The sequence below is a fragment of the Giraffa tippelskirchi genome, chromosome 7 (genome assembly GCF_054371585.1).
Source record: "Giraffa tippelskirchi isolate mGirTip1 chromosome 7, T2T-mGirTip1v1.2.pri, whole genome shotgun sequence".
Classification (NCBI taxonomy): domain Eukaryota; kingdom Metazoa; phylum Chordata; class Mammalia; order Artiodactyla; family Giraffidae; genus Giraffa; species Giraffa tippelskirchi.
In genome coordinates, this window is record NC_137281.1 from 75,013,484 (window position 1) to 75,038,641 (window position 25,158).

The 25,158-nt window shown below is 35.0% G+C and overlaps 1 protein-coding gene across 1 annotated transcript in view; it reads left to right on the forward strand.

The window, feature by feature from the left end:
- AGGF1 (angiogenic factor with G-patch and FHA domains 1) overlaps positions 1 to 24,902 on the forward strand; it is a 41,166-nt gene extending 16,264 nt beyond the window's left edge. Inside the window, exons 6-14 of the mRNA XM_081505935.1 lie at positions 5,685 to 6,015; positions 6,815 to 6,926; positions 8,089 to 8,140; positions 12,146 to 12,247; positions 13,125 to 13,290; positions 14,806 to 14,888; positions 19,534 to 19,661; positions 21,282 to 21,381; positions 22,616 to 24,902. Of these exons, the coding sequence (XP_081362061.1) occupies positions 5,685 to 6,015; positions 6,815 to 6,926; positions 8,089 to 8,140; positions 12,146 to 12,247; positions 13,125 to 13,290; positions 14,806 to 14,888; positions 19,534 to 19,661; positions 21,282 to 21,381; positions 22,616 to 22,816 (1,275 nt within the window). The 3' untranslated portion in view covers positions 22,817 to 24,902. The remainder of the gene's footprint in view (positions 1 to 5,684; positions 6,016 to 6,814; positions 6,927 to 8,088; positions 8,141 to 12,145; positions 12,248 to 13,124; positions 13,291 to 14,805; positions 14,889 to 19,533; positions 19,662 to 21,281; positions 21,382 to 22,615) is intronic.
- Positions 24,903 to 25,158: the final 256 nt, after the last annotated feature.

Below are 25,158 nucleotides of genomic sequence, written 5' to 3' on the forward strand. Positions count from 1 at the left end.
GCATATGATATTTGTGTTCCTCTTTCTGACTTACTTCACTTAGTGTGATAATCTCTAGTTACACCTCAAGCCTTAATTGCTTGAGGCTTGTTTTGTAGCCTACCATGTCATTATCTTAAAGAATGTTCTATCCTCACTTGAAACAAATGTGTATCCCTGCTGCTTTTCAATAGAATGTTTTCTGTGTATTTGTTAGGTTCGTTTAATCACATGTGTCGTTTCAGGACAGTATTTCCTTACTGATTTTCTGTCTAGATGATCTGTGCATTGATGTAAGTGGAGTGTTAAAGTCCTCTACTATTATTGTGTTGTCAGTTTCTGCCTTTATGTTTGTTAGTATTTTCTTTATGTACTTAGTAGGTGCTTCTATGTTGGGTACATAGATATTTATATATACAGTTGGTATATCTCCTTGTTGGCTTGATCCCTTTAGCATATAATATGCTTCTTTGTCTCTTTTTGCTGTCTGTTTTGTCTGATGTAAGTATTGCTCCCCCAGTTTTCTTTTTGTTTTCATTTGTATGGAATACCTTTTTTCTGTCCCCTTATTTTCAGTCAGTGTATGTCTTTAGATCTGAAGTAAGTCTCTTTTAGGCAGCATATATGTGGGTTTTTTTTTAAAAAATCCATTCAGCCACTCTTGTGTCTTTTAATTGGAGCTTTTAGTCCATTTACTTCTGAAGTAATTATTGATAGGTATATATATATTGCTATTTTGTTGATTGTTTTGAAAGGGGATTGTAGTTCCTTTTTGGTTCTGTTTTCTTTTGCTCACTTCCCCTATGATTTGATGACTACCTTTAGTGTTATGTTTGGATTCCTTTTCTTTCTGTGTATCTGGTATTGATTTTTGGTTTTTGGTAACCATCAGATTCATTCATATCTGACAACCTATATATATGTGATTGGAGTTTCCCAAGTGGCACTAGTGGTAAAGAACCTGCCCCAGCTACCAGTGCATAAGACATAAGAGACCTGGGTTCGATCACTGGGTTGTGAAGATCCCCTGGAGGAGGGAATGGCAACCCACTCTGGTATTCTTGCCTGGAAAATCCCATGAACAGAGGAGCCTGCAGGGCTACATTCCATAGGGTTGCAAAGAGTTAGACATGATTAAAGCAACTTAGTATGGTACAACAGCACATATATGTGGTTATTTTAAGTTGATGATTTCTGAAGTTTGAATGCATTCTAACTGCTATTTTTACTGTCCTTGCCCCCTACATCTAATGGTTTTGTGGTCATATTTTATGTTTTTGTTTTGTTTATCCCTTAACTGCTTATGTGGCTGGCTATAGATGCTTTTTACTACTTTTGTCTTTTTCTACTGGCTTTATCAGTTGTTGATTTGCTGCCTTTACTGTACGATTGCTTTTACCAATGAGATTCTTCCCTTCATAAGTTTCATATTTCTAGATATGGTTCTTTGTTTTCTACTTAGAGAAGTCCCTTTAATATTTCTTGTAAAGCTCTTTTAGTGATGCTGAACTCTTTTAACTTTTGCTTGTCTAGGAAGTTCTTCATCTTTCCTCCCAATCTGAAGGATAGCCTTTCTGGGTAGAGTGTTCTTGGTTGAAAATTTTTTCCTTTTATCACTTTGAATATATGGTGGCATTCCCTTCTGCTGAAAAGTCAGTGATAGCCTTATGGTAGCTCCCTTGTGGATAAGTAGTTGCTTTTCCCTTGTTGCTTTTAAAATTCTCTTTCTTTAATTTTTGCCATTTCAATTATATTTTGTCTTCACGTGAACTACTTTTGGTTCATCTTGTTTGGGACTCTGTGCTTCTTGGACCTGGAGGTGTTTACTTCCCCAGGTTAGGGAAATTTTCAGCTATGATTTTTGTCACATACACTTTGTGGTTATTAGTATGCTTGATATTGTCCAGAGGTACCTTTAACTATACTCTTTTTTTGTTATCTCTTCAGCTTGAGTGGTTACTACTCTTTGCCAGATTGCTAATCTGTTCCCCATATCATCTAATTTGTTGTTGCTTCTAGTATATTTTCAATTTCAGTTTTGTATTGTTTAGCTCTGTTTGGTTCTTCTTCATATTTTCTAACTATTGAAATTTTATGTTCATTCATTCTTCTTCTAAGTTTGGTGAGCATCTTTATGATCATCACCTTGAGCTTTTTATCCAGTAGATTGCTTATCTCCATTTGTTCTTTTTTTGCTGTGATTTGACTAGATTTTAATTGTATTCTTTGAAGTATGGGAATATCTTATAAAATAGTGGAAAAATCTTTTTTAAACCTATATTTTAGAAGAATGTTCTTTTTCTGAGGTTATGTCTTGTACCTTTGTTGAGAACATATTCCTCCGTCTCCTCACTGTGCTCTATTCACTGTATTTATTTCTATGTGTTAGGTAGACATCAAGGTAGGTAGGTTGATTATGTTTCCCATCTTGGAGAAGTGGCATTATTTAGTAGACCTCCTCTGGGCCCCAAGCAGCACATGCCCTTCTGGTCATCAGAACTTTTTACTCTGGGGACGTTCCCTCTGTGGGCTGTACACATCCTTCTGTTGTGGTGCGACTGATTACTGTGGGAGCGCTGGAAGGCAGGGCTGCCCCTTGGCTTGGTTGGCTGTGAGGCCAGACCTTGTATGGTGATTGCAGGCCCAGTCGAGAGAAGGGTAGCCTTCCTGTGAAGTTGACTGTATCACATAGGGGGCTCAAGGCTGTTCCTGGCCCGTTGGATGAGTCCCTGTGTGGCTCTCTTTTTGGAAAGCCAGGGGCTTGTGCTGGCCAGCAGGTGGGCAGGGCAGGGATGCTAGCACTAATAGACCAGAGGAAAGATTCCAGAATAATGTGTTCCAGTGCCAGTGTTACTGGGGGTAGAACAGATTCCCCAAAATAGCTGACCCAGCCTCCTTTCAAACTACTGCCTCTCTGTTGAGACTTAGAACATGTGACATCTTACATATGCCCTTAAGAGCTGAATCTTATTCCTGTATCTCTCCAATTCTCCTAATCGTAAACTCTGCTAGTTTTTCAAAGCTATATATTCTAGGGGCTTGTCTTTCCAGTTCAGGATCCCCAGGCTGGGGAGCCCCATTTGGGCCTCCCACTCCTCACTCCTTGGAAAGAACCTCTGTGCTTGTGATATCCTTTCCATTTGTGGGTTGCCAACGCAGGGGTATGGGTCTCCACCTCTCCTACCCATCTTGTGTGGTTCCTTCTTTATGTCTTTAGTTGTGGAAAATCTTTTCTGCTAGTGTTCAGGTATGTCATTCTCATAGATAGTTGCTCTGTAAGTAGTTGTAATATTGATGTGTCCGTGGAGGAGATGAGTTCAGGGTCTTCCCACTTCACCGTCTTGGCCACCTCCTCTGTTCTTGAAATTTTATCTCAGTTCTCTATTTGATTTGTTTTTATTTCTCTATTATTTTCATCGACAGTACCTACGAATTGAAGAGTAAGTAAGAAAAATGCCAAAAGTTATTTTTCTTTTTTTCCAAAGACCTCTGTGTTAGTGTGGAGAAGGCAATGGCAACCCACTCCAGTACTCTTGCCTGGAAAATCCCATGGACAGAGGAGCCTGGTAGGCTGCAGTCCATGGGGTCGCAAAGAGTCGGACACGACTGAGCGGCTTCACTTTCACTTTTCACTTTCATGCACTGGAAAAGGAAATGGCAACCCACTCCAGTGTTCTTGCCTGGAGAATCCCAGGGACGGCGGAGCCTGGTGGGCTGCCGTCTATGGGGTCGCACAGAGTTGGACACGACTGAAGCTACTTAGCAGCAGCTGCAGCTGTGTTAGTGACTCCTACCTACTAGTAGTCATTGAACTATTTGAAAGGATGTGTTAATGAAACTATTTCTCCCAGCAAAGCAAAGAATATATAGGGGTCCTCAAATGACCTTTTCTGACAAACTAGATGATGAAATTTGATAGCATTCTGTGAGATTTTGGTCCAGTTTAGCTCTCATGACCATTCATCTTTACCATCCTTCTGTAAAAATATGTTAATTTAGGACAAGGACTTAAGAAAAATACTAATAAAAAATTTGAATTTCCCAGAGTGTATAAAAGGTAGTTGTGTTGCGTGGGAGGAAACCAGTTTTAGGACATCCTCATCCTTTTCTTGAGTTTTAAGATATTCTTGGGCCTCACTTTTTGGAAGTGCAGAGTATACGGAAGGAAGGAAGTAGGGTGAGGAGATTAGAGCAATAACTTGAAATATGCATATATGCCTGATGTAGGCCCTGGGCCTGCCTTTTATCTTAATGGATATTTATCTAACATTCGAGACTGACAGTTTTAAAAAGCAGTAGCTATTTCTATTTTGCTCATTTTCCTCTACATGTGTTGTCCTATAAACAATAATAATAATAAAATATATAATATTGGAAACTGCTTTTCTTTTAAGCATATATAGATCAGGAAATTATTTGGCTATAATTTACAGTGGTCTTTAAAGTGCCTTATAGCTTTTCAGGAACTTGCTCTTGTTATTGTCCTTGGTGAGTTTGTGTTGCTGGAAATACGTATAGTTTAGCATGCTGTGAAGGTTTAGCCAGTCTTCAGACTGAATTTGTGCTACTCTTAAAAATATGTGTTTAGGATGCTCTCGTATTTTATAAAATAACAGCAGAACATATGACTTCACCTCATCATGTTGCCCTAAGGTAGAAAGAAAACTAGAGTGTGTTACAAATTAGAGGAAGAAACTCTGCTTCTTCTAAAGTTAAAATAATAGATGTGTTCATTTGTCCTAGGGTATGCCCAGTATGCATGTATAATAATTAATAAAAGGCTTATGCCAATTAAGTTGAAAGTTCAGAATAAAAGAGATGTAATTGACTCATCTGTACTATTTTCTGTGTCATCAAACTGACTCTATGAAGTATTTTAGCAAAACTTCATTTCTGATATATTAGGTACATTTAGATCTTTAAATCCCTGCTCTAATTAGTGCTAATTCTTTAATTCATGTATGTTGACTTAATAATTGACTCAAAGTTCAAAAAGAAAATTTAGGTTTAGTTGTATTCTCTAGGCCTGCGCTGTTCTGCCAGCTCCATGTGGCTACTGAACACTTTAAATGTAGCTAGGATACTTTACCTAATTGAGTATAAACTATACTCAGTTTTGAAGACTTGGTACAGAAAATCCATATAAAGTATTTGTAATAATTTTTATATTGATGAAATGTCATCTTTATATATAGTTAATAATATTTTGTAAGTACTGGGTTAGGTAAAGTAACGAAATGAATTTCACCAGCTTCGTTTTACCTTTTTAATGACCCTGTTAGATAATTTTAAAGCATATATATATATATACGTATACACATATAAAACTTGCATTTTATTTTTGACAGCATTGTTCTAGGCTCTAACATGGTCCAAGCAATATGTGATGAGGACCTGGATTGAGACAGTTAAGAAAATGATACTAGATAAGGAGAGAAAATTGGGATCAATTTCAAATATAGTCTGTAGCCTCAGTAATTGATTCCATGGAGTGGTTAAGGAGATGTCAAAGACTTTTGATTTGGATAAGTGGATGGTAACATCATTAAGAAAGGGAACATGATAAGAGGAAGAGGCAATAGAGATAATAGGTATTGTTATTTCACTGAACATATGTCTTCACTAATTCATTGAAACATTTAGGGTTAAACATTATAAGATGATCATGATTAAGATTCTTCTCTCCTGTTCCCACCTCTTTCCAGAATTTGAATTCAGAAGATCAGAAAACTTCCAGTGTTGAACATATAAGCTGCAGTGAGGGAGAAGATTTTGCAAATGTGAAAAAGAAAGCCAAAATAGACATTCAGTACAAAAATAGTCCCCCCAAATACACTGTTCCAGTTAGTGCAAAGACTGTAAAATCTCCTCTTTATGAAAACATTTATAATTCAGCTTCATTTAAAGATGAGAAAATCATAGACACTGATAGTGAGCCTGAAGAAGGTGAAATTACAGACTCTCAGACCGAGGACAGTTACGATGAAGACATGACCAGTGAAGACAATGCAACTGCAGAAGATACTGAAGATGAAGGTGAGTAAATAGCCATTATTTGATGGTCATTGTAAAAGTACAACACAGTAGTTAAAAGTGTTAGTAGCCCATATATTTGCCAAAAATTGATTGTTTTAAAGAGATTATTTCAATAACATTATTTAAAATGATAACTTTGGTTATATTTACAGTAGGGTGTGAATGAATGACTACTACTTGGATCCTAAAGTTTAATTGCATTGAATGGCCTACTTGGTAGAATAAAAAACCAAATTACCTACTCTTTCCTAAAGTCTGTACTAAGTCTGTTTTAATGGATTAGATATTTATTGTCCACTTTTGTAGTTGAGGGAGGGAAGGCAGTTGCCTTTAAAGAGTAGGCCATGAATTCAGCTACATAGGTATTATGGTAAATCTGATTTTTTTTTTTTTTACTTGAGGATATAATGATTTACTTTTAAAACTCAGAATTTTGTATTAGTGTGTACAAGCTTATTTTGTTCTTAATGGATTTTCCTCTCATTTTTTTCTTAAAAGGGTAGACTCAGTTTTTCTCACTTAAAAATGCTTTTTTGGGGGGCATATTTTCAAATACCAATACCTTAAAAAAGAGTTGATTATTTTGTAACTGTGATAGCTGCTGTATATCTTTAGGTTGATTATTTTAAATTGCTAATGTTGTTAAAACTTACTTATTGTGTATGTCATATAGCAGAATTTGAGAAGGTGGTTTTAAACAGAAGGAAGATTTTTGATCAGTTTATTTTAGCTTTATGTATGCCTTCTGCTGTTCCCTGGGCATTTGTTATTTTTGAAATAATACCCGTTTCTTTGGCAGATGAAGAAAAAATCTGGCCTCCATGTATTAGAGTAATTGTAATTAGATCACCTGTGTTGCAGACAGGATCACTTTTTATCATTACAGCTGTAAATCCTGCTACAATTGGAAGGTAACAATGTTTATCGTATTCTGTTTATTTTTCTTATTCCAATTAATCATTAAATATGCGTGGTACTTGTAGAATAGACAAAAAATGATGTCCTTGTCCCTTCCTCTCTCACTCAGAAAATATTCTGACACTTACCTTTTGTCACGTGCTTTTGGAAGTCAGTTGCAGATATAACTTGTCCCTAGAGCAGTCTACCTGTGTAAAGAAATAAAATCTTGGTGATACCATCCACAGAGATTTCATCATTTTCTTAGCTTTGGTATTGCTTTTTTTAGGCTTAAGTTACTTACTTAAACCCAGTATGACCTCCTTCTTTGATCCTTTTCCTTTACCCCTATATAACTCAAACCAGCTTGGTAGAGAAGTAGATTTTAATCGTGAGTAGGATAATTTCCTTTCTTCCCAACTGGAAAGATAATATATCTTTAATTCTGGTTTCTTGCAGTATCTTAATTTTAAATTCGTGGAGAATAGTGTGTTCCTTTTACACGTAGTAATAGAGGTGGAAACATAGTCAGCAGATGTGGACTGACATTACTGCAGAGGCGATTTTGTCCTCCTGTATGTTTACTAGATGTGACAGACGTACCAAAGCAGGGCCCCCAACCCCTGGGCCAGTTAGGAGATGAGTACTGGGTGAGCGAGGAAAACTTCATCTTGTTTATAGCTGCGCCTTGTCACTCGCAACACACTTCAGATGTCACTGTTTCCTGTCGCCTCCAGATGGGACTATCTAATTGCAGAAAGCCAAGCTAAGGGCTCCCACTGATTCTACATCATGGTGAACTGTATAATTATTTCATTGTGTATCATAATATAATAATAATAGAAATAAAGTGCACAATACATGTAATGCACTTGAATGATCCTAAATACCCTTGCCCTGATCTGTGGAAAAACTGTTTTCCACGTAACTGGTTCCTGGTGCCAGAAAGGTTGGGGACCGCTACAATTACCTTATGAGAGTTAAGGTAATTCCGGGACCTGCTTTCAAACATGAAATTTAGAGTAGCATTACGGAAACTGGGTTTAGTCTGATAGAGAGACTTGCATCCTAACATTATCTTTTAAAGCAAAATTATCTTTAAAAAAATTTTAAATATGACATTTAAATATGCTTCAAAAAGTATTAAAGGCATTTTAATTTTACTTAACTCTGCAGAGAAAAAGGTATGGAGCATACTCTCCGAATCCCTGAAGTTGGTGTCAGTAAGGTAAGTTCTTTAATTTTTCAGATACAGCCCCCTCGATGTGACTTTGTAAATCATCATTACGGCAGAAAGCTTAGGGTTTTTCAGATGAAAAAGAAAGGTTAATAGTCAATATAGTAATGGTAATGAAAGTAATGCAGGTTGTTTATTCCATTACTTGAGAAAAAAAAATTCTCCATCAAAATTTGGATGAACTAAAATAATGTTTAGTTTTTAACAGTCTGGAGCAGGATTAGAAAATGTAGACTAAGTATTAAAGTAATACCTGTTTAGCATATATTTATTGAGTGAAGTCAATATGCTGGATATTGTGGCAGTTCAAAAATAAATCATACGTGGATTCAGGCTACTTTAGTGCATAGTTGAGTCCAGAGTATTTTTCAACTCAAGAATATTCTCTACCATTCAAGGCTTTTCCTAGTTGATTTTACAGCTTTTCCTAGTTGATTTTCTAATGGTTTCAGGAAAAAGAGCAGTTGGGTTTTTCAAAACAAACAAAAAAGAACAGAGTTGCAGCTAAACTTATAAGGTTTAACTATCAAAAGTCTCATTTATCTTTTTTCTTTACTATATTTTCTGTGGTTTTCCCCCTTCCCTTTTATAACTCTTTTTTTTTTGACCTTTCATCAACCCCATTTTGTTTCTATTTAATGGATTAGAATATGATTCTAAGCTATGTATTTTTTGTGATTTTTGTCTTTTTGGAATGAAATTTGTTTTTTCATTATTAGCTGAAAGTCTTATTATTTTACTTTGTTTGGATTCACTCAGGGGGAAGGAAGTCCTTGTCATCTTAATTCAGACCGAATTATCTTGCTTTTTTACCTTCTCATGATGCTTTATTTTTCTGCCTCCAAAGAAAACCCTGTCTATAACTTAAATAACAAAGACGTCCTTCTACTTCATTCTGAAATGTAGGTAGTTCTCTTGTGGCGTTTCTGCTTTTCCTTTCTTTGAAACAAACATGTCCACTGGTAGGGTAGGTAATTTGTTAGTTGTGTGAAATCAGTTTGATAGTATATATCACACATATCCAGGTATATGAAAAAGTTAAAGTCAAAAAACTCCAACATATTTCATATTAATAGTAGGAGAAAAACAGAAACGAATATTTAACCAGTGGCTAGGAGAGGACTTTCTAAGTTTAAAAAAAGAAACAAAATCACAGAAGATGGGGTAATTTTGAATAATTTAAGTTTGAAATTCTTTATATTAAGAAATAAATTTAAATGGCAGTCTAAGATAATCAGATATGGTAAAATATATATCCCTTATATTTTAAAAGCTCATACAAATTCATTTTTTTAAACTCCACTCTGATACCAACAGGTAAATGAGTGAAGGACATAGAGAAGTAATTCACAGTAGAGGAAATATGCTTAACATGTGAAAACCATTCAATATTTGTAGTAATTCAAGAAATACAAAAGAGACCAAAGTGTCAGTTTTCATTCATCCTGTTTGTTAAATATCATTCCTATTGAGAGCGTAATTTAGAAAGGTCTTTGGAATAAGGTTTCCAGTCATAAGATTTGAAATTATTTAAACTCTTTGATACAGTTTTTCTAAACAACCCAATTGAAAGAAATGTATGAAGGACATGAAGAGAAAGTTTGCAGAAGACGAAACCCAAATGGCTAATAAATATAAGAAAAGATTTCAGCCTCACCTGTAATCGGGAAAATGCAAATTAAAACCACAGTAATGAAATTTAATTTCACACTTGATATGCTTGCAAAAGCTAAAAATTCTGACAATACGAAGTGTTACTTAAGACTGTATAGATCAACGGGAATTCTTATAGACTGGTGTTGAGAGTATAAATTGGTCCATCCACTTTGGAAAATGATATGTGTGTGCTTAGTCATGTCTGACTTTTTGCGGCTCCATGGACTGTAACCCACCAGGCTCCTCTGTCCATGGGATTATCCCAGCAGCAATATTGGAGTGGGTTGCCATTTCCTACTCCAGGGGATCTTCCTGACCCAGGGATCAAACTTGTAGCTTCTGCAGTGGCAGATGGATTCTTTACCACTGAAGCCACCTGTGAAGCCTGGAAAATCGTATGGCAGTATCTAATAAAGTTTGTTTGCATGCAGATGGCTTAGCAGTTTCATTCTTAAGTGTATACCCCCAGAGAAACCCTTGTATTGTCCACAGGAAGAGTGCATGGACAGGGTTGTTCATAGAAGCATTTTGAAAAATAGTAAAACCTTGGGGAAAAAACCTGGCTGTTGGCATTAGAAGAATATGTATTATAGCTTATGGTACAGCCACAACTGTACTACAGCTAGATGGTATTAAGCCAAAGATGCAAGATAAAGGAGGTAAATACTGCTAGTGTACATTTGTCAAAGCTCATCAGGCTGTATATTTAAGACCTATGAATTTTCCTGCCTATAAATTATATCTCAATGAAAAATTTATACAGTGTGATTCCTAATTAAGTTCCAAACAAAACAAAATGAACATATGATTTTTATGAATATATACATACATGGTAAAAGTATAAAGAGATGCATCATGGTTAAGTAAACATCAAACCTCTGAAAGGAAGGGTGGGGGATAGATAGACTGAGGTACACATCGATGAATAATAATTTATTTTGTTTTAAGTATCTGAGGTAAATGTAGCAAATTGTATTAAAGCTGGGTCATGGGTAGCCACTTTTCAATATATTCTTTACGTGTTTGAAACATTTTATAGTAAGTTTATATTTATGAAAATTTTTAAAAACTTTATTGAGATACAGTCTATATACGATATACAATTTACCCTTTGAAAGTACATAATTCACACGTTTTAGTGTATTCACAGTTGTGTAACCATTGCTACAGTCAATTTTAGAACATTTTCATCACTATGGAAGGAAGTATCATACTCAACAGTAGTCCTTCCCCATTCCTTCCTGACCTCCCACAGCCCTAGGCAACCACCAGTTTACTTTCTGTTTCTGTAGATTTGCCTGTTCTTCACATTTCATGTAAATGTAATCATCTATTAATAATACAGTATGTAGTCTTTTATAACTAGCTTGTACACTTAGCTTGTCTTCAGGATTCATCCATGTTGTAGCAAGTATCAGTACTTCATTTGTTTTTATTGCCAAATAATACTCCATTGTTCAGATACACTATAGTATTTTGTTTACCTGTTCACCAACTGTTAGACATTTGAATTGTTTCCATTTTTTCAGTTATTAAGAATAATGCTAAGTTTGTTTGGAAGTGTAGTTTTCATTTCTTGATACCTACCTTGGAGTAGAATTGTTGAGTCATATGGTAACTCTCTGTTTAACATTTTGAGGAACTGTCAAACTTCCCCACAAAGCAGCTGCATCATTTTACGTAACCACCATCTATGTATTGTTTACGGAATTTTAAATTAGATATTTTTACAGCTCTATATCCAGTTAAATGTACATGTATTGAGTACGTGCCCAATATATGTGAGGTACTATATTATATACTGAGTGGTAAGCAAATTGTCAACTAAATGTAAGCAATAATTGTAATCAGTACAGTGGCATTCACATATACAGTAACTTTGTGTAGTTTAAGTGTTATATAAACAAAGTGCTGTGGAGCAGGAGGGAGTGATTAGTCCTGAGTATTGAAAATTTGGAAACTCTGAGAAGTTGACCTTGAATATTTCAAATCACCTTTGTATTAAAAATTTTTAATGATGTGAACAACTATATTAGGTGAAAAATTATTTCAAATTATATATAGTATAATCTCAAGAATATTCTAAAAGTAGAAAAGATAGGACACATACTAAGTTATTAATGGTAATTATAGGTGGAGTTACAGGTGGGTGACTTTTTCTCCTGCAGTCTTCTTATTTCTACTGGAAGGATTATAATTCTTTTGTATTCAGAAAAAAAAATGTATTAAGAATAATACAAGTTAAATCATTAGAGTCCACTGCATTTTATCATGGAGAAATTATTATCTATGGTTTAAAAAAGTATAATAATTTATAATTACTTGGTTTCTTTTTTTAAGTTTCATGCAGAAATTTATTTTGACCATGACTTACAAAGTTATGTCCTTGTGGATCAAGGCAGTCAGAATGGTACAGTTGTTAATGGAAAACAGATTCTTCAGGTGAGTGTATATTTATTAATTAAATACTTGCATATTCTTTTAAAAAACCAAACTGAAATAGTTTATCCCTCAGGGCATAGTTATCATAGTGATTATACATATCATTTAGTTCAGATTGGTGTTCAAGCCCAGATGTATTAATGTGGGAGAGAACTCTTAGAGCTGAAAAATATATACAGTAAGTAGATACTTAACTGCTAAGTTTTGCCTTCTAATTATGTATCTGTGCCTTATTTTTAGAGATAAATGCATTTTAAAGCCATGCAAAGTAAATATTCTTATAGCAACTTTAGGGGCCATCCTTTTTTTGTGTTTTTTATTTTTTTAGGCTGTTGTAACAGAAGTGTTAAATTGGAAAACTCCTTAAAAGCAGAGGCTGTGTCTGTTCAGTTAACTCTTCTAACATGTAGCAGAGTGGTTAGCACCTAATAAGATAATATGTGGAAGGAGGAGAGGGAGGGAGGTCTTAGTCAAGGATCAAAGATGAAATAAAACTTAATTATCAAGAGAAGAAGGAAAAAGGGAAATATGATGCAATTTATCTCCTTAATACGTCGTCTTTTTGACTGATGATTATTCATTTTGGTAATAGATTGAAGTTTGGGTTGTATATTTCTCTGATAGAATTGGTATGGAGATGGGGAGATTACTGGATTTTGATAATATAAAAATGAGAAGTTGCTCAATTCATCTGTCTTCTCCACTAATAGAATATTATGCATCACCCTCATGTTGTGGAAATGTGTATGTATACATATGTCTGTCTCATTGAGAACCATCTCAAAATTTTTTGTTGTAATCTGACATTATTTACAGTAACCATAAAATAAATAATCATATGTAACTCTTGTATTTCTGTTTTTTTTTTCCCCTTTAGCCCAAAACTAAATGTGATCCTTATGTACTCGAGCATGGGGATGAAGTGAAAATTGGAGAGACTGTGTTGTCGTTTCATATTCACCCTGGCAGTGATACCTGTGATGGCTGTGAACCAGGGCAGGTTAGAGCTCACCTTCGTCTTGATAAGAAAGATGAACTTTTTGGTATGTGAAACATACTATTTATGTGTGTGATAACTTTTTAATTCACCAAAGTGTTCTAAAAAATCAGTAGCTACCAGCTTCATATCTAATTGATATAATACTCTATTGAGATACATTTATATTTCAGTGAATATTATCAGATGAGGCTAAAAAGATAACATGTTTTGAAATGCGAGACTTAGGTAGTAGATTATGCTTGTAGTTGATTTTTCTATGTAATAGTTTAGTTGTACTGTTATAGCATTAGGTTACTTTCTGACCAGGAATGATAATTATTAGCTCCACTGTTGCTAATCCAGTCTGTAGGCTTTTTATCTTTTTAATTATTTGTTTATTTGACTGTGCCGGGTCTTAATTGTGGCATGCAGGGTCTTAGCTGTGGCATGCAGGCCCTTTCTTGCTGTATGCAGGATGTAGGTCCCTGACCAGGGAGTGAGCCTGCGCCCCCTGTAATGGGAACACAGAGTGTGAACCACTGAACTACCAGGGAAGTCCCAATTCTGCAGGGCTTTGAAGCAGCACTGCAGTGGTAGCTAAATGTCCTTCAGAGGAGTAATTGTGACCTAGTTAAAGATTTGTTGTGTTAGTCACTAAGTTGTGACCTTTACAACCCCACGGACTATAGCCCACCAGGCTCCTTTGTCCATGAGATTTCCCCGGCAAGAATACTGAAGTGGGTTGCCATTTCCTTGTCCAAAGGATCTTCCCAACCCAGGGATTGAACCCACCTCTCCTACATTGGCAAGTGGATTCTTTACCACTGAGCTACTTGGGAAGCCTAAGGTTTCTCTTTAACATATATTTACTGCTATAAAAAGTCATCCACAGTTAACTCTGATGTAAAATAGTAACATAGAAAATAATACGCTGAGGTATTAAGACTTATTGGTTGATATGTCTGCTTTCCTAATTACAGTTTGTTGATGTATTATCTGTATATACCATTATTTTCTGTAATAGTACTGTAAAAGGTTGCTATCTTGTTAAAACTTTCTTATCTAAGGCTTTAAAAATTGAAAGAGATACTCTGAACTAGTAATTTTCCTTACATAATTTTTTCCTCTTAATGCTAACTAAATATGTTCATTATGTGTTTTTTGTTTTCTTATATACTACATTATGAAAATGAGCAGGGTACATCACACAATAATGTGACTCTTGAATTCTGTGTTTTTTCTTTTGCACAAACTTATGTTCTTTCAGAGAATTCACAATATTTCTACATCTGGGATTCTACTACAATAACCATATTGAAAAATTAAGATGTTCAGTATTTCTTTCAGTATCTAAACTGTAACATTCTTATACTCTTTGGGGTTTGATTTACTTTCCAATTGGATTTAATTACCAAAATGCTGAAAGGACATCATCACAACCCAAGATACTTTTATATTAATTTATTTGAACTTTTTGTTAATCTGGAGATGGAATACTAGTACTATTAGTTTTTCATTATTAAATAAACAGTATTATATCAAACTTAGTGTGTTTTTTTTAAATCAATTTTCCTTTTAGTTGGTCCAACACTAACTAAGGAGGAAAAAGAGTTGGAAAGGAGGAAAGAATTAAAGAAAATACGAGTAAAATATGGTTTGCAGGTAAGGAAGTTAAATATTGTTACGTGTGCTAAACTGTGTGTCTGGTTTTGTGTAAAACTGCCTTTAGATCAGCATGCTGTGCTGAGTTGCTCAGTCATGTCCGACTCTTTGCTACTCCATGGGCTGTAGCTCACCAGGCTCCTCTGTCCATGGGACTCTCCAGGCGAGAATACTGGAATTGATTGCCAGGCCCTCCTCCAGAGGATCTTCCCAACCCAGGGATTGAACCCAGCTCTCCTGCATTGCAGGTGGATTCTTTACCGTCTGAGCCACTAGGAAAGCCCAAGAATACTGGAGTGGGTAGCCTATCCCTTCTCTAGCCGATCTTCCCAACCCAGGAATTGATCATTGCTCCTGCATTGCAGGCAGATTTGTGACCAGCTGAGCTACCAGGAAAGCCCTTAGATAGCATAGTCAATTTTTATGTATAAAAGAGAGGAGCTACTCTTAATTATTTTGAGATTCATGTAATTCCTGCTAGTTGTTTACTGTTTACTTCAACAACTGTTGAGATTGGAGTAGAAAAGTGATGATGATACTCTACATTTCAATAGCCATTTCTGATTTTTAAAAATTACATTAAAACAATACCATTGAAAAATACAGTCAGAGTGCTAATGCTGCCTGATTCCAAGACTTATTATAAACTTATAATAAAGACTAGCATTGGCAAAAAGAGAAACAAATATGTTGATGGACAGACTAATGAGTCCAGAAATAGACCTACATAGACAGATGGATGCATAGATAAATATGTATATGTGTATGTGTGTGTGTATGTATGATTTTCAGCAAAGGTATAAAGACAGTTTCGTGGAGAAACGATAGTCTTTTTCCAACAAAGGGTGCTGAACTAATTGGAAAGTCAACACGGCACATACCACAACAAAAGCAGTAACAGCAGCCTTGATCCACACCTCATAACATACAAAAATGAACTCAAAATGGACTATACATATACATCTAAAACTTAAAACTATAAGACTTCTAGAAGCAAACCTTAAAAAAAGAGTTAGGCAAAGAATTTTTAGATATCTAACACTAAAAGCACAATCCTTAAAAGCACAAATTGTACTCTTCCAAAATTTCTATTCTTCCAAAGATGTGTTAAGAGAATGAAAAGATAAGCCACAGACTGGCAAAAATATTTGTAAATATTTATCCAATAAATGTATCCAATAAAGTTTACAAAGAACTCTCAAAATTCAGTAAAGGAAGACAATTTTAAAATGAGCAAAAGATTTGAATAGACACTTCACCAAAGCAGATGGCAGTTATGAAAAGATGTTCAGTATCATTAGTTACTAGGGAAATGCAAATTAAAACCATGTAAGACGGTATTGTGTTGCTGGCATGTGGAAGAACTGGAACTCTCATATAGTGCTGATGAGAATACATGTGGTACAGTGGCTTTGGTAAGAGTTTAATATTTTGTCTAAAAGTTACGTGTACACCTACTGTATGATTCACCATTCTACTTCAAAGTATTTACCCAAGAGAAATGAAAGCATATGTTCATACAAAGACTAGGGAACAAATGGTCACAACAACTTTTTTCCTAATAGCCAAAAACTGGGAAAAAAAACTTATCTCCATCATTAATGGATAAACAAACTATGTTAAATGTATATGTTAAACACTCCTAACAATAAAAAAAAGAAACAAACATATGCTGTTAATACAGATTACAATGTGGATGGATCTCAAAATGATTATGCTGAGTGATTATGCCAGGCAAAAAGAGTGCAGATGACTATTGAACAACACAGGGATTAGCTGTGCCGAGTCTCACCTGAGTTGAAAAATCTTCATGTCTGTACTCAGCCCTCTGTAACTACAGTTCGTCTATATCTGGTGTTCTGTACCTGCAGATTCAACCAATTACAGATAGGGTAGTACTGTCATATTTACCAGTGGAAAAAAATCTGTGTATCAGTGGACCTGCAAAGTTCAAATTCATGTTGTTCAAGGATCAACTGTACATACTATGGACTTCAATTCTATAAAATTCTAGGAAAGCAAACTAATGTATCGTGGCAGATCAATGTTTGCCTGGATACAGGAGACTAGGGATGCACAGGGAGAGGGACTGAAGGGATGGATTATAAAAAAAAGGATAAGGATACTTTTGTGGGAGATGAATATCTATTATCCTAATTGTGATGGTTTCATAAGTGTATCAGTTCAGTGCGGTCACTCAATCGTGTCCAACTCTTTGCGACCTCATGGACTGCAGCATGCCAGGGTTCCCTGTCCATCACCAACTCCCAGAGCTTGCTCAAACTCATGTCCGTCAAGTCAGTGATGCCATCCAACCATCTCATCCTCTGTCGACTCCTTCTCCTGCCTTCAATCTTTCCCAGCGTCAGGGTCTTTTCCAGTGAGTCAGTTCTTCGCATTAGGTGGCTAAATTATTGGAGTTTCAGCTTCAGCATCAGTCCTTCCAATAAGTATTCAGGGCTGATTTCCTTTAGGATGGACTGGTTGGATCTCCTTGCAGCCCAAAGGACTCTCAAGAGTCTCCTCCAGCACCACAGTTCAAAAGCATCAATTCTTTGGTGTTCAGCTTTCTTTATAGTCCAACTCTCACATCCATACATGACTCCTGGAAAAACCATAGGTTTGACTAGACAGGCCTTTGTTGGTAAAGTAATGTCTCTGCTTTTTAATATGCTGTCTAGGTTGGTCATAGTTTTTCTTCCAAGGAGCAAGTGTCTTTTAATTTCGTGAATGCAGTCACCATCTGAAGTGATTTTGGAGCCCCAGAAAATAAAGTTTGTCACTGTTTCCATTGTTTCCCCATCTATTTGCCATGAAGTGATGGGACCAGATGCCATGATCTTAGTTTTCTTAATGTTGAAATTTAAGCCAACTTTTTCACTCTCCTCTTTCACTTTCATCAAGAGGCTCTTTAGTTCTTCTTCGCTTTCTGCCATAAGGGTGGTGTCATCTGTGTATCGGAGGTTATTAATATTTCTCCCGGTAATCTTGATTCCAGCTTGTGCTTCATCCAGCCTGGCATTTCACATGATGTACTCTGCATATAAGTTAAATAAGCAGGATGACAATATACAGCCTTGACGTACTCCTTTCCCGATTTGGAACCAGTCTGTTGTTCCATGTCCAGTTCTAAGTTCATAAGTGTATACAAATCTCAAAAGTATCTAATTGTACACTTCATGTATAATTTATTGTTTGTTAATTATGTATCAATAAGGCAGTTAAAATTACCATTTAATTCTATAATAGAGCAAGAAAGTAATTAATATTGCCAGTTTACATTGGAGAAACTAGATCTGGTCATCCAGCTACTAAGTGACAGAGCTAGAAACAGAATGTAGGTCTTAAGTGTATTTGTCCAGTGCTTTTTATACTTTATGAAGATATCAGAGAAGATGCTGCCAAAATAACATATTTTTCTGCAAAATTGTATTTTTTGTTGTTACTGTGGTACTAAAAGAGAAATCATAATAGAAAAAATGTCAAGAGGTTAATTTGGGAGGAAAGTAGAAGATCTATAAGGAGACAATAAAATGTTTTCTCAAAACTTTAGCTCAATTTCTGCATCCTTTTCTGAGGGTGAATACCCATTAGGATTGGTGGTTCTTTATTTTTCTGTTTTGAAAGCAAAATTAAGTAAAAACTTCTATGCTGCTTTCCTTACATTGCTCTAGCAGTCTGTAGTGTGTTTTTTGATGAATGTTTTTTATACTTTTTACATGTGTGTGATCAGTCATGTCCAATTCTTGCAACTCTGTGGACTCTTGTGACCCTATGGACTGTAGCCCACCAGGCTCCTCTGTCCATGGGATTTTCCAGGCAAGAATACTGGAGTGGGTTGCCATTTCCTACTCCCAAGTTTTTGTATAAAGGTTAGCAAATAGTAACAAAAGGGAAGAGAATTTTTTCTTTGAAACCCCACACTGAATTGCCTCTTTTATGCCACTGGCATGCCTTGGGCATACCTTTATTGTTGAACCAGTCTTACTGTAGCATGCTGAAGATTGTATGTCTGCACTTGAGGATTATAAATTTCTTTGCATTCTGCCACCTTGCATAGAGCTTAATTTACTATTTACTCAGTAATTTTTCATATAGTGAAGCTGTATTGAAGTAAAAAGCTATTATGATTGCCAGTATAAAAGAGTATTTGGTTTTTATCTATTTTTTAAAAGACGTTCTACATTTTTCCCTTTTAAGGAACAGTATCAAAACTTTTTAGATCTTTTGGAACTTTCAGTTCCTTAGAGAAAAGGAGAAGTAGGTTTTTTTGCCAACCCCTGGGGTTCTCTATGTTTCTTTTAATACTGGTAGTCATATGAGAATATGAATACATATTATTAATTCAAAATATACTATTTTTTTTACTATATTTTCATATAATTACATATTATAATTTATATATAGTTTATATTATCTTCTATGTACAATTTATATTGTAGCACAACTTGAAACAATAATAAACATTTTAAAGGGGATAGACTAAAAATATTAATAGCATAATTGTCTTAATTTGTATCATGTCTTAATTTATATCATGATTTATTTAATAGAGACCACATTGAACCATATTCACTAAGCAAGGCAAATATACAGACATTTTTTCAATTTTGTTTTCCTCAATGAATATTTCATGTTTATAAAGAATACAGACTACGAAGATGAAAAGGCATTGAAGAATCCAAAATATAAAGATAGAGCTGGAAAACGTAGGGAGCAGATTGGAAGTGAAGGAACTTTCCAAAGAGATGATGCTCCTGCATCTGTTCATTCGTAAGTATTAAATTTTAGTTGCTTGAAATAGTCTTTGTACCATAATCACACTCATAGGACAATCTGATTTATAGGACTGTGGAAGTTCTACTTCTGTTTACATTTTCCTCTAATATTGGTATTCTGCTATTCCGTGGAAAATTACTGATCGTATACATGAATATGGATACATACCTATTTATCACATATAAACTTACACACACACACACACACATATATATATGTATAAGTAACATTCTTGCCACCCAACTGAGTGACCATACATTTATATACTGTGTATTTAGAAGGCTGGGCTAGTAAGAAATTGGCAGTGGATTGATACTTTTGATAGTTATTTCAGTACTCAACTGCTTCTTTTCTTGACCCTGAAATACTATTTTTCTTACTTATTTTTGATTCAGTTCTTTCCTCTTGGTAAAGTAGCATTGATAAACATGAATAAACATGAAAACTGTAATTTTGAAACCTACAATATTTCTACATTTAATCATATATTAGCTACATTTTTTCCTCAGAATATAAATTCTAGGTTTAGTTATTTAAATTTTTCATGTAGAACTAGCAATTATTAAATTTTGACTTAATATCATATTTTATTGGTTCTAAGACATATTACTTGGATAGAATTTTATAGTTACATATAATAGCAATTTTTTCATTATGGTACGTAAACTAACAGTGCATCTTTGAATTTATGGAGTCAGATTTTATGAAATACAATATTTTAGACTACGTATACCAAGCAACTTGACAAATATTTTTAAGGTTTAATATTTTTGAAATAATTGCTGGACAATATGAAGATTACATTACAGTTAATAAATAATGAAATACATTGATCTGGCATTGCTTCGTCTATTTTTATTAAAGAGCTAATTTAACATTTTGTAGAACTGAAAAGACAATGTGATAGAACATAAAATACCCTTAAATTAGACCATAAAATCATAAAACAAAATGCAACTAGTTAATGAAAGTTTTACTTTCATTTTAACTTTTTAAATTGATGTTAAATTCATAAATATTCAGTATTAATATTAATTATATATCATAAGATTAACACATTGCAGAATCCAGTCTTGGTCAAGAAATAGAAAATCATGAGTAACCCCAGAAACCTGTCCTAGTGCCCCCTCTTAATCACTACTCCTCTCTCCTCCCCAAAAGTGACTCTTCTACTGACTTCCAACAGTGTCAGATTAATTTTACTTAATTTAAAATTTTAAGTATATGGAGTAATTTAGTATTTATTTTGTGTCTGTAATTTTTTTATCCATCATTACTTTGTGAGGTGCATTTTATTTTCATTGCTGTATATTCTCCTGTATAAATATGACACAATTTATCCACTTTACCACTGATGGACATCTGAACTATTTCTGATCTGTGGTTATTGTTAGATTTGGCTGTAGAAATTCTTGTCCATGTCTTCTTGGTGCACTGTATACATGCTTTCCTGTTTAGTATATGTAGGATTAGAATTTCTGTGTCTTCAATTTTATTAGGGAAAGCCAAGTAGTTTTCTAAAGTAGTTGTACCAATTATTTTTAATTCATTAGTTTATTATAAATGTGATTTAAATGGTCTCAAAATCAACTATCATCTTACTTTTCTCTAAAGTGAAATTACTGATAGCAATAAAGGTCGGAAGATGTTGGAGAAGATGGGTTGGAAAAAAGGAGAGGGCCTAGGGAAGGATGGTGGAGGCATGAAAACTCCGGTAAGACTTGTGATTTCTTTCATTCATTACTCTTATAACGGATATTATTTACTGTATACTTACTATATGCTAGGGCGTTCTGTAAGTGCTAGGAGTATGGTAGCAAGCAAAGAGACATGATAACTACCTTTGCGGCAATCACAATTACCAAATTTTTGTGTTTATGATTTGTTTTGTTTTTAGGGAGCCTCTTAGAGACTTCCTAAACCTCTAGATAGTCAGTGTTTCCTCCTGAGCCAGAAGTTCTTCTCTGCCTTTTATTTTCAATGGCTTTGTTTACTGTGCCTTGTCCTAACATGGAGGAACAATCAAGTGTTACTTTATGAATAGTCAGATTCTGTACTAGCTGGAGAATCTGTTTTAGGTTCAAGATTCAGAGCATGTAACAGGCAATAGAGTGAATCATGTCTAGAAAACAATACAGTGGTTTAATTCTGCAGTCCCATGGTTCTTTGGAGGTTCAGATTCTCTTTCACAGAAACGTTACAAAGTAGTAATACGAGCAGCGAACATTCTTGATAATGACTTGGTACCTAAAGAAATAACGGAAGATTTAATGTAAATCCTCTCATTGGAGGTACAGAGGAAAGAACATGGGTTTTGCAGTCAGGTTAGAGTATGTGCTCTGTCATTTGCTGTGCGACTTAGGGCATGTTTGGACTTCAGTTTTCATATGTTAAATGGGGATAATGAGAACTTTTTCAGGAATATCTGAAAATAAAGCCCCTAGGTTGATGCCTGACATACCTTAGACACTCAGTAACTTGTGGCTTCTAATGGTTCTCAAAATAATGAGAAGTCCTCCCCTCCTTTTATGAAAACAATCAAGGTTTCTCTTTATGACTCAGAGGTTTAACTTATCCTTCACTTAACTTAGGTGAGGCTCAGACTGCAGGTTTAAATACATCCATTGCTTTTACTTGTGGTTAGAGTAGATGACAGATTGATTCTGCAGCATCCCAATGAAATACGGTGATTGCTGTTTAAGGACCACTCTGTTTTATTATAGAGTCAACTGTACTTACTGATAAGTAAGACAGTGTAGAAAAATGAGTGTAAGTTCCACGTATAACCATATATGTAATACTCCCGTATGTATTTGATGCATTTGACAGTTTTGTCTTATGCATCAATCTTTTCTAATTCAAAGAATTATAAAGTATCAAATTGGATATAGCAGCTTTCAGTCTGTTTAGGTGCTGCAGTAAGTTCTCTTCTCAACTTTTGGTAACAGATCCAGCTTCAGCTTCGGCGAACACACGCAGGCTTGGGGACAGGCAAGCCATCTTCAATTGAAGATGTTCACCTTCTCCAAAACAAGAGCAAAAAGAACTGGGAGAAAGCACGAGAGAGGTTTGCTGAAAATTTCCCAGAAACTAAAGCTCAAAAAGATGCACCAGGGACCGTGCCTTGGGTCAAAGGGACTGTAGAGTGAAGGTCAGTCATAGAACACAATTAACCTATTTTATAGAGTTTGGAAACTCTTGTATAATTGCAGAAATTTCCCCTCAAAAAGAGTCAGTGACATGAGGGAACTGTGTCAGTTTACCCCCTCATGATTCAAAAATTTGTAATAAAGTGTGGTTTGCAGAGCTTTTAAAAAACATTTTTAAAAACTAATAAATAGTGACTGAATCAAGTTATGCTGTGAGTGGACTAAAGTTCACGGGGCATGGATGGGCTTATCAAACTTTGTTATTTTATTTTGTCATTTGCAAGACCCATATAAACAACTAGCCATATAAGCAAAATTCATGTAACCACTAACGTAAGTGTACATTTGTCTTTGTCTCCTTATATTCATTATTGTAAGATGCATAACAGAAGAAACATCAAAAGTTTATAAAAACAACCTGACTGTATGCATCCTTGTTTATACCCTTTAGGACCTAGATAGAAAATGTTGAAAAACATAGGTAGTGGTGTATACATTATATTTGAAATAACTCAAGACAAATTATTAAAGAACTAATGAACAGGTGACATGTAGAAAATCAGTCTTCCATTGTTTTCTTCTGTGAAGAATCTGTGGATTTGTATTATATATTAAGCATTTACATTTGGTTTGTTTCATAGCTAAAATATGAACAATTGAGTACAGTATTGCATTATTCAATGTGCTGGCATTTGTAGTTTTGATATATCCCATTGCTGGCAATGGAGTTGTGCCAGAAATATTTGATTTCTACTGCAAAAGGATTACCTAGCCAAGGCTCCAAACTCAAGATGTTTATTGAAAATGCCTTCAGATGCAATAAACATTATAACATCAAGAAAAAATAATTCATTGAACCAATAATTCAAACATTCTGGTCTGCTTTGAACTCAAGACCAGGCAGAATTTCCCTCTGTAAATTGACAGCACAGTAGTGAAACCAGCCAGAATTTTCCTCGGAAAATTGACAGCACAGTAATGAGAGGAGATAACCTCCGATCTGGGGAGACTGCAGTGCAGCTTTCTGAGTGCAGGTGTCACTGCTCTGCCGGTTATCGCTGTTTTTTTCCTTTGTGGTCAACTTTTCTCTCAGCTTTTTGCTGGGAAATCAATGCTGAAACTGATCTTTTATCACAGTGAATATAAACTACAGCTCTTTCATCTACTATAGTGTCTTCAAGATACAGAAATAGGCAAGGAAAATTCTGGGGAAAAAAGTATTTCAATAGGGAAGATAATTCAGAAAGAAAAGCTACCTTTTGGAATTTCTAATCTTAATGGTAGAGGATACTTAAGAAGAAGGAGGGGTGTGAAAAGAAAATGTATTACTAAAGACGAGACATATGACCAAATTTGTCAAGTCGCTGCAGATGGGAAAATCAGAGGTCTTATAACTCCAAATTTGGATTAAGTATTTTTCTGTATCCTTTCTGGCCACTTACGGTAACACACACACACACACACACACACACAAACACACATGGTCACTTACATACCCTAACACACACACAGACACCTGGCCACTTGCATACCCTAACACACACACCTCTTCCTGTCCGCTTACATAGCCTAACACACACACACCACACACCTCGCCACTTTCATACCCTAACACATACACACACACACAAGACTTGGAGGCAATAGGAGTGTCCTGGATTATTTTCTCTAAAGTAGAAAAATTACTCATGTAAATGTGGTTCTGTTCCTGGTGCCCTGTATACAGGTAACAATATAGGACCTTCAGAGTAAACTTGCTTCTGATAGCTATCCCTCATTGGGTTAGTATACAGTTGTCTATATAATATTTCCCACTTTTATTATTAGATTGCGGAAAACTTTTTCATTGTTTTCCTTTGTTAAGAAAATGGAAACTTGAAAATGGTGAAAAAAAATTGATAAATATGTGATGTTTGCATTATTAAAACCCTTTGCAGATCTAAAGTCTCAGGGCTATACTGTATACTGGTTAAAGCACTGAATAATGTCTGGTTCTATTTCTACTTGTGAAATGAGAGTAATATTTAACTCACATGTTTGTCTCGAATAAAAAATGAGAAAATGTATATAAAAGCACTTTGTAAACTATGAAAGTAGTACAGATGTGAGCTTCTGTTTGTTTAGAAGCATAAATGTGGATTATGTACAATTTGAATTATACATAAAAGTGTTTTGTTTCTAATATTTAAAATTATAGTTTATTTACACAGTATAAATTTAGTAATTTAATAGCCTTTAAGTGTTTGTTTAAAGTGAAGCTGCAAGTTGCTGAATTTTGAGAAATCTAACATATTTTGCCAGAACATGAGAAGCTGGCAAAATTGAGAACGGAAGATAATGTC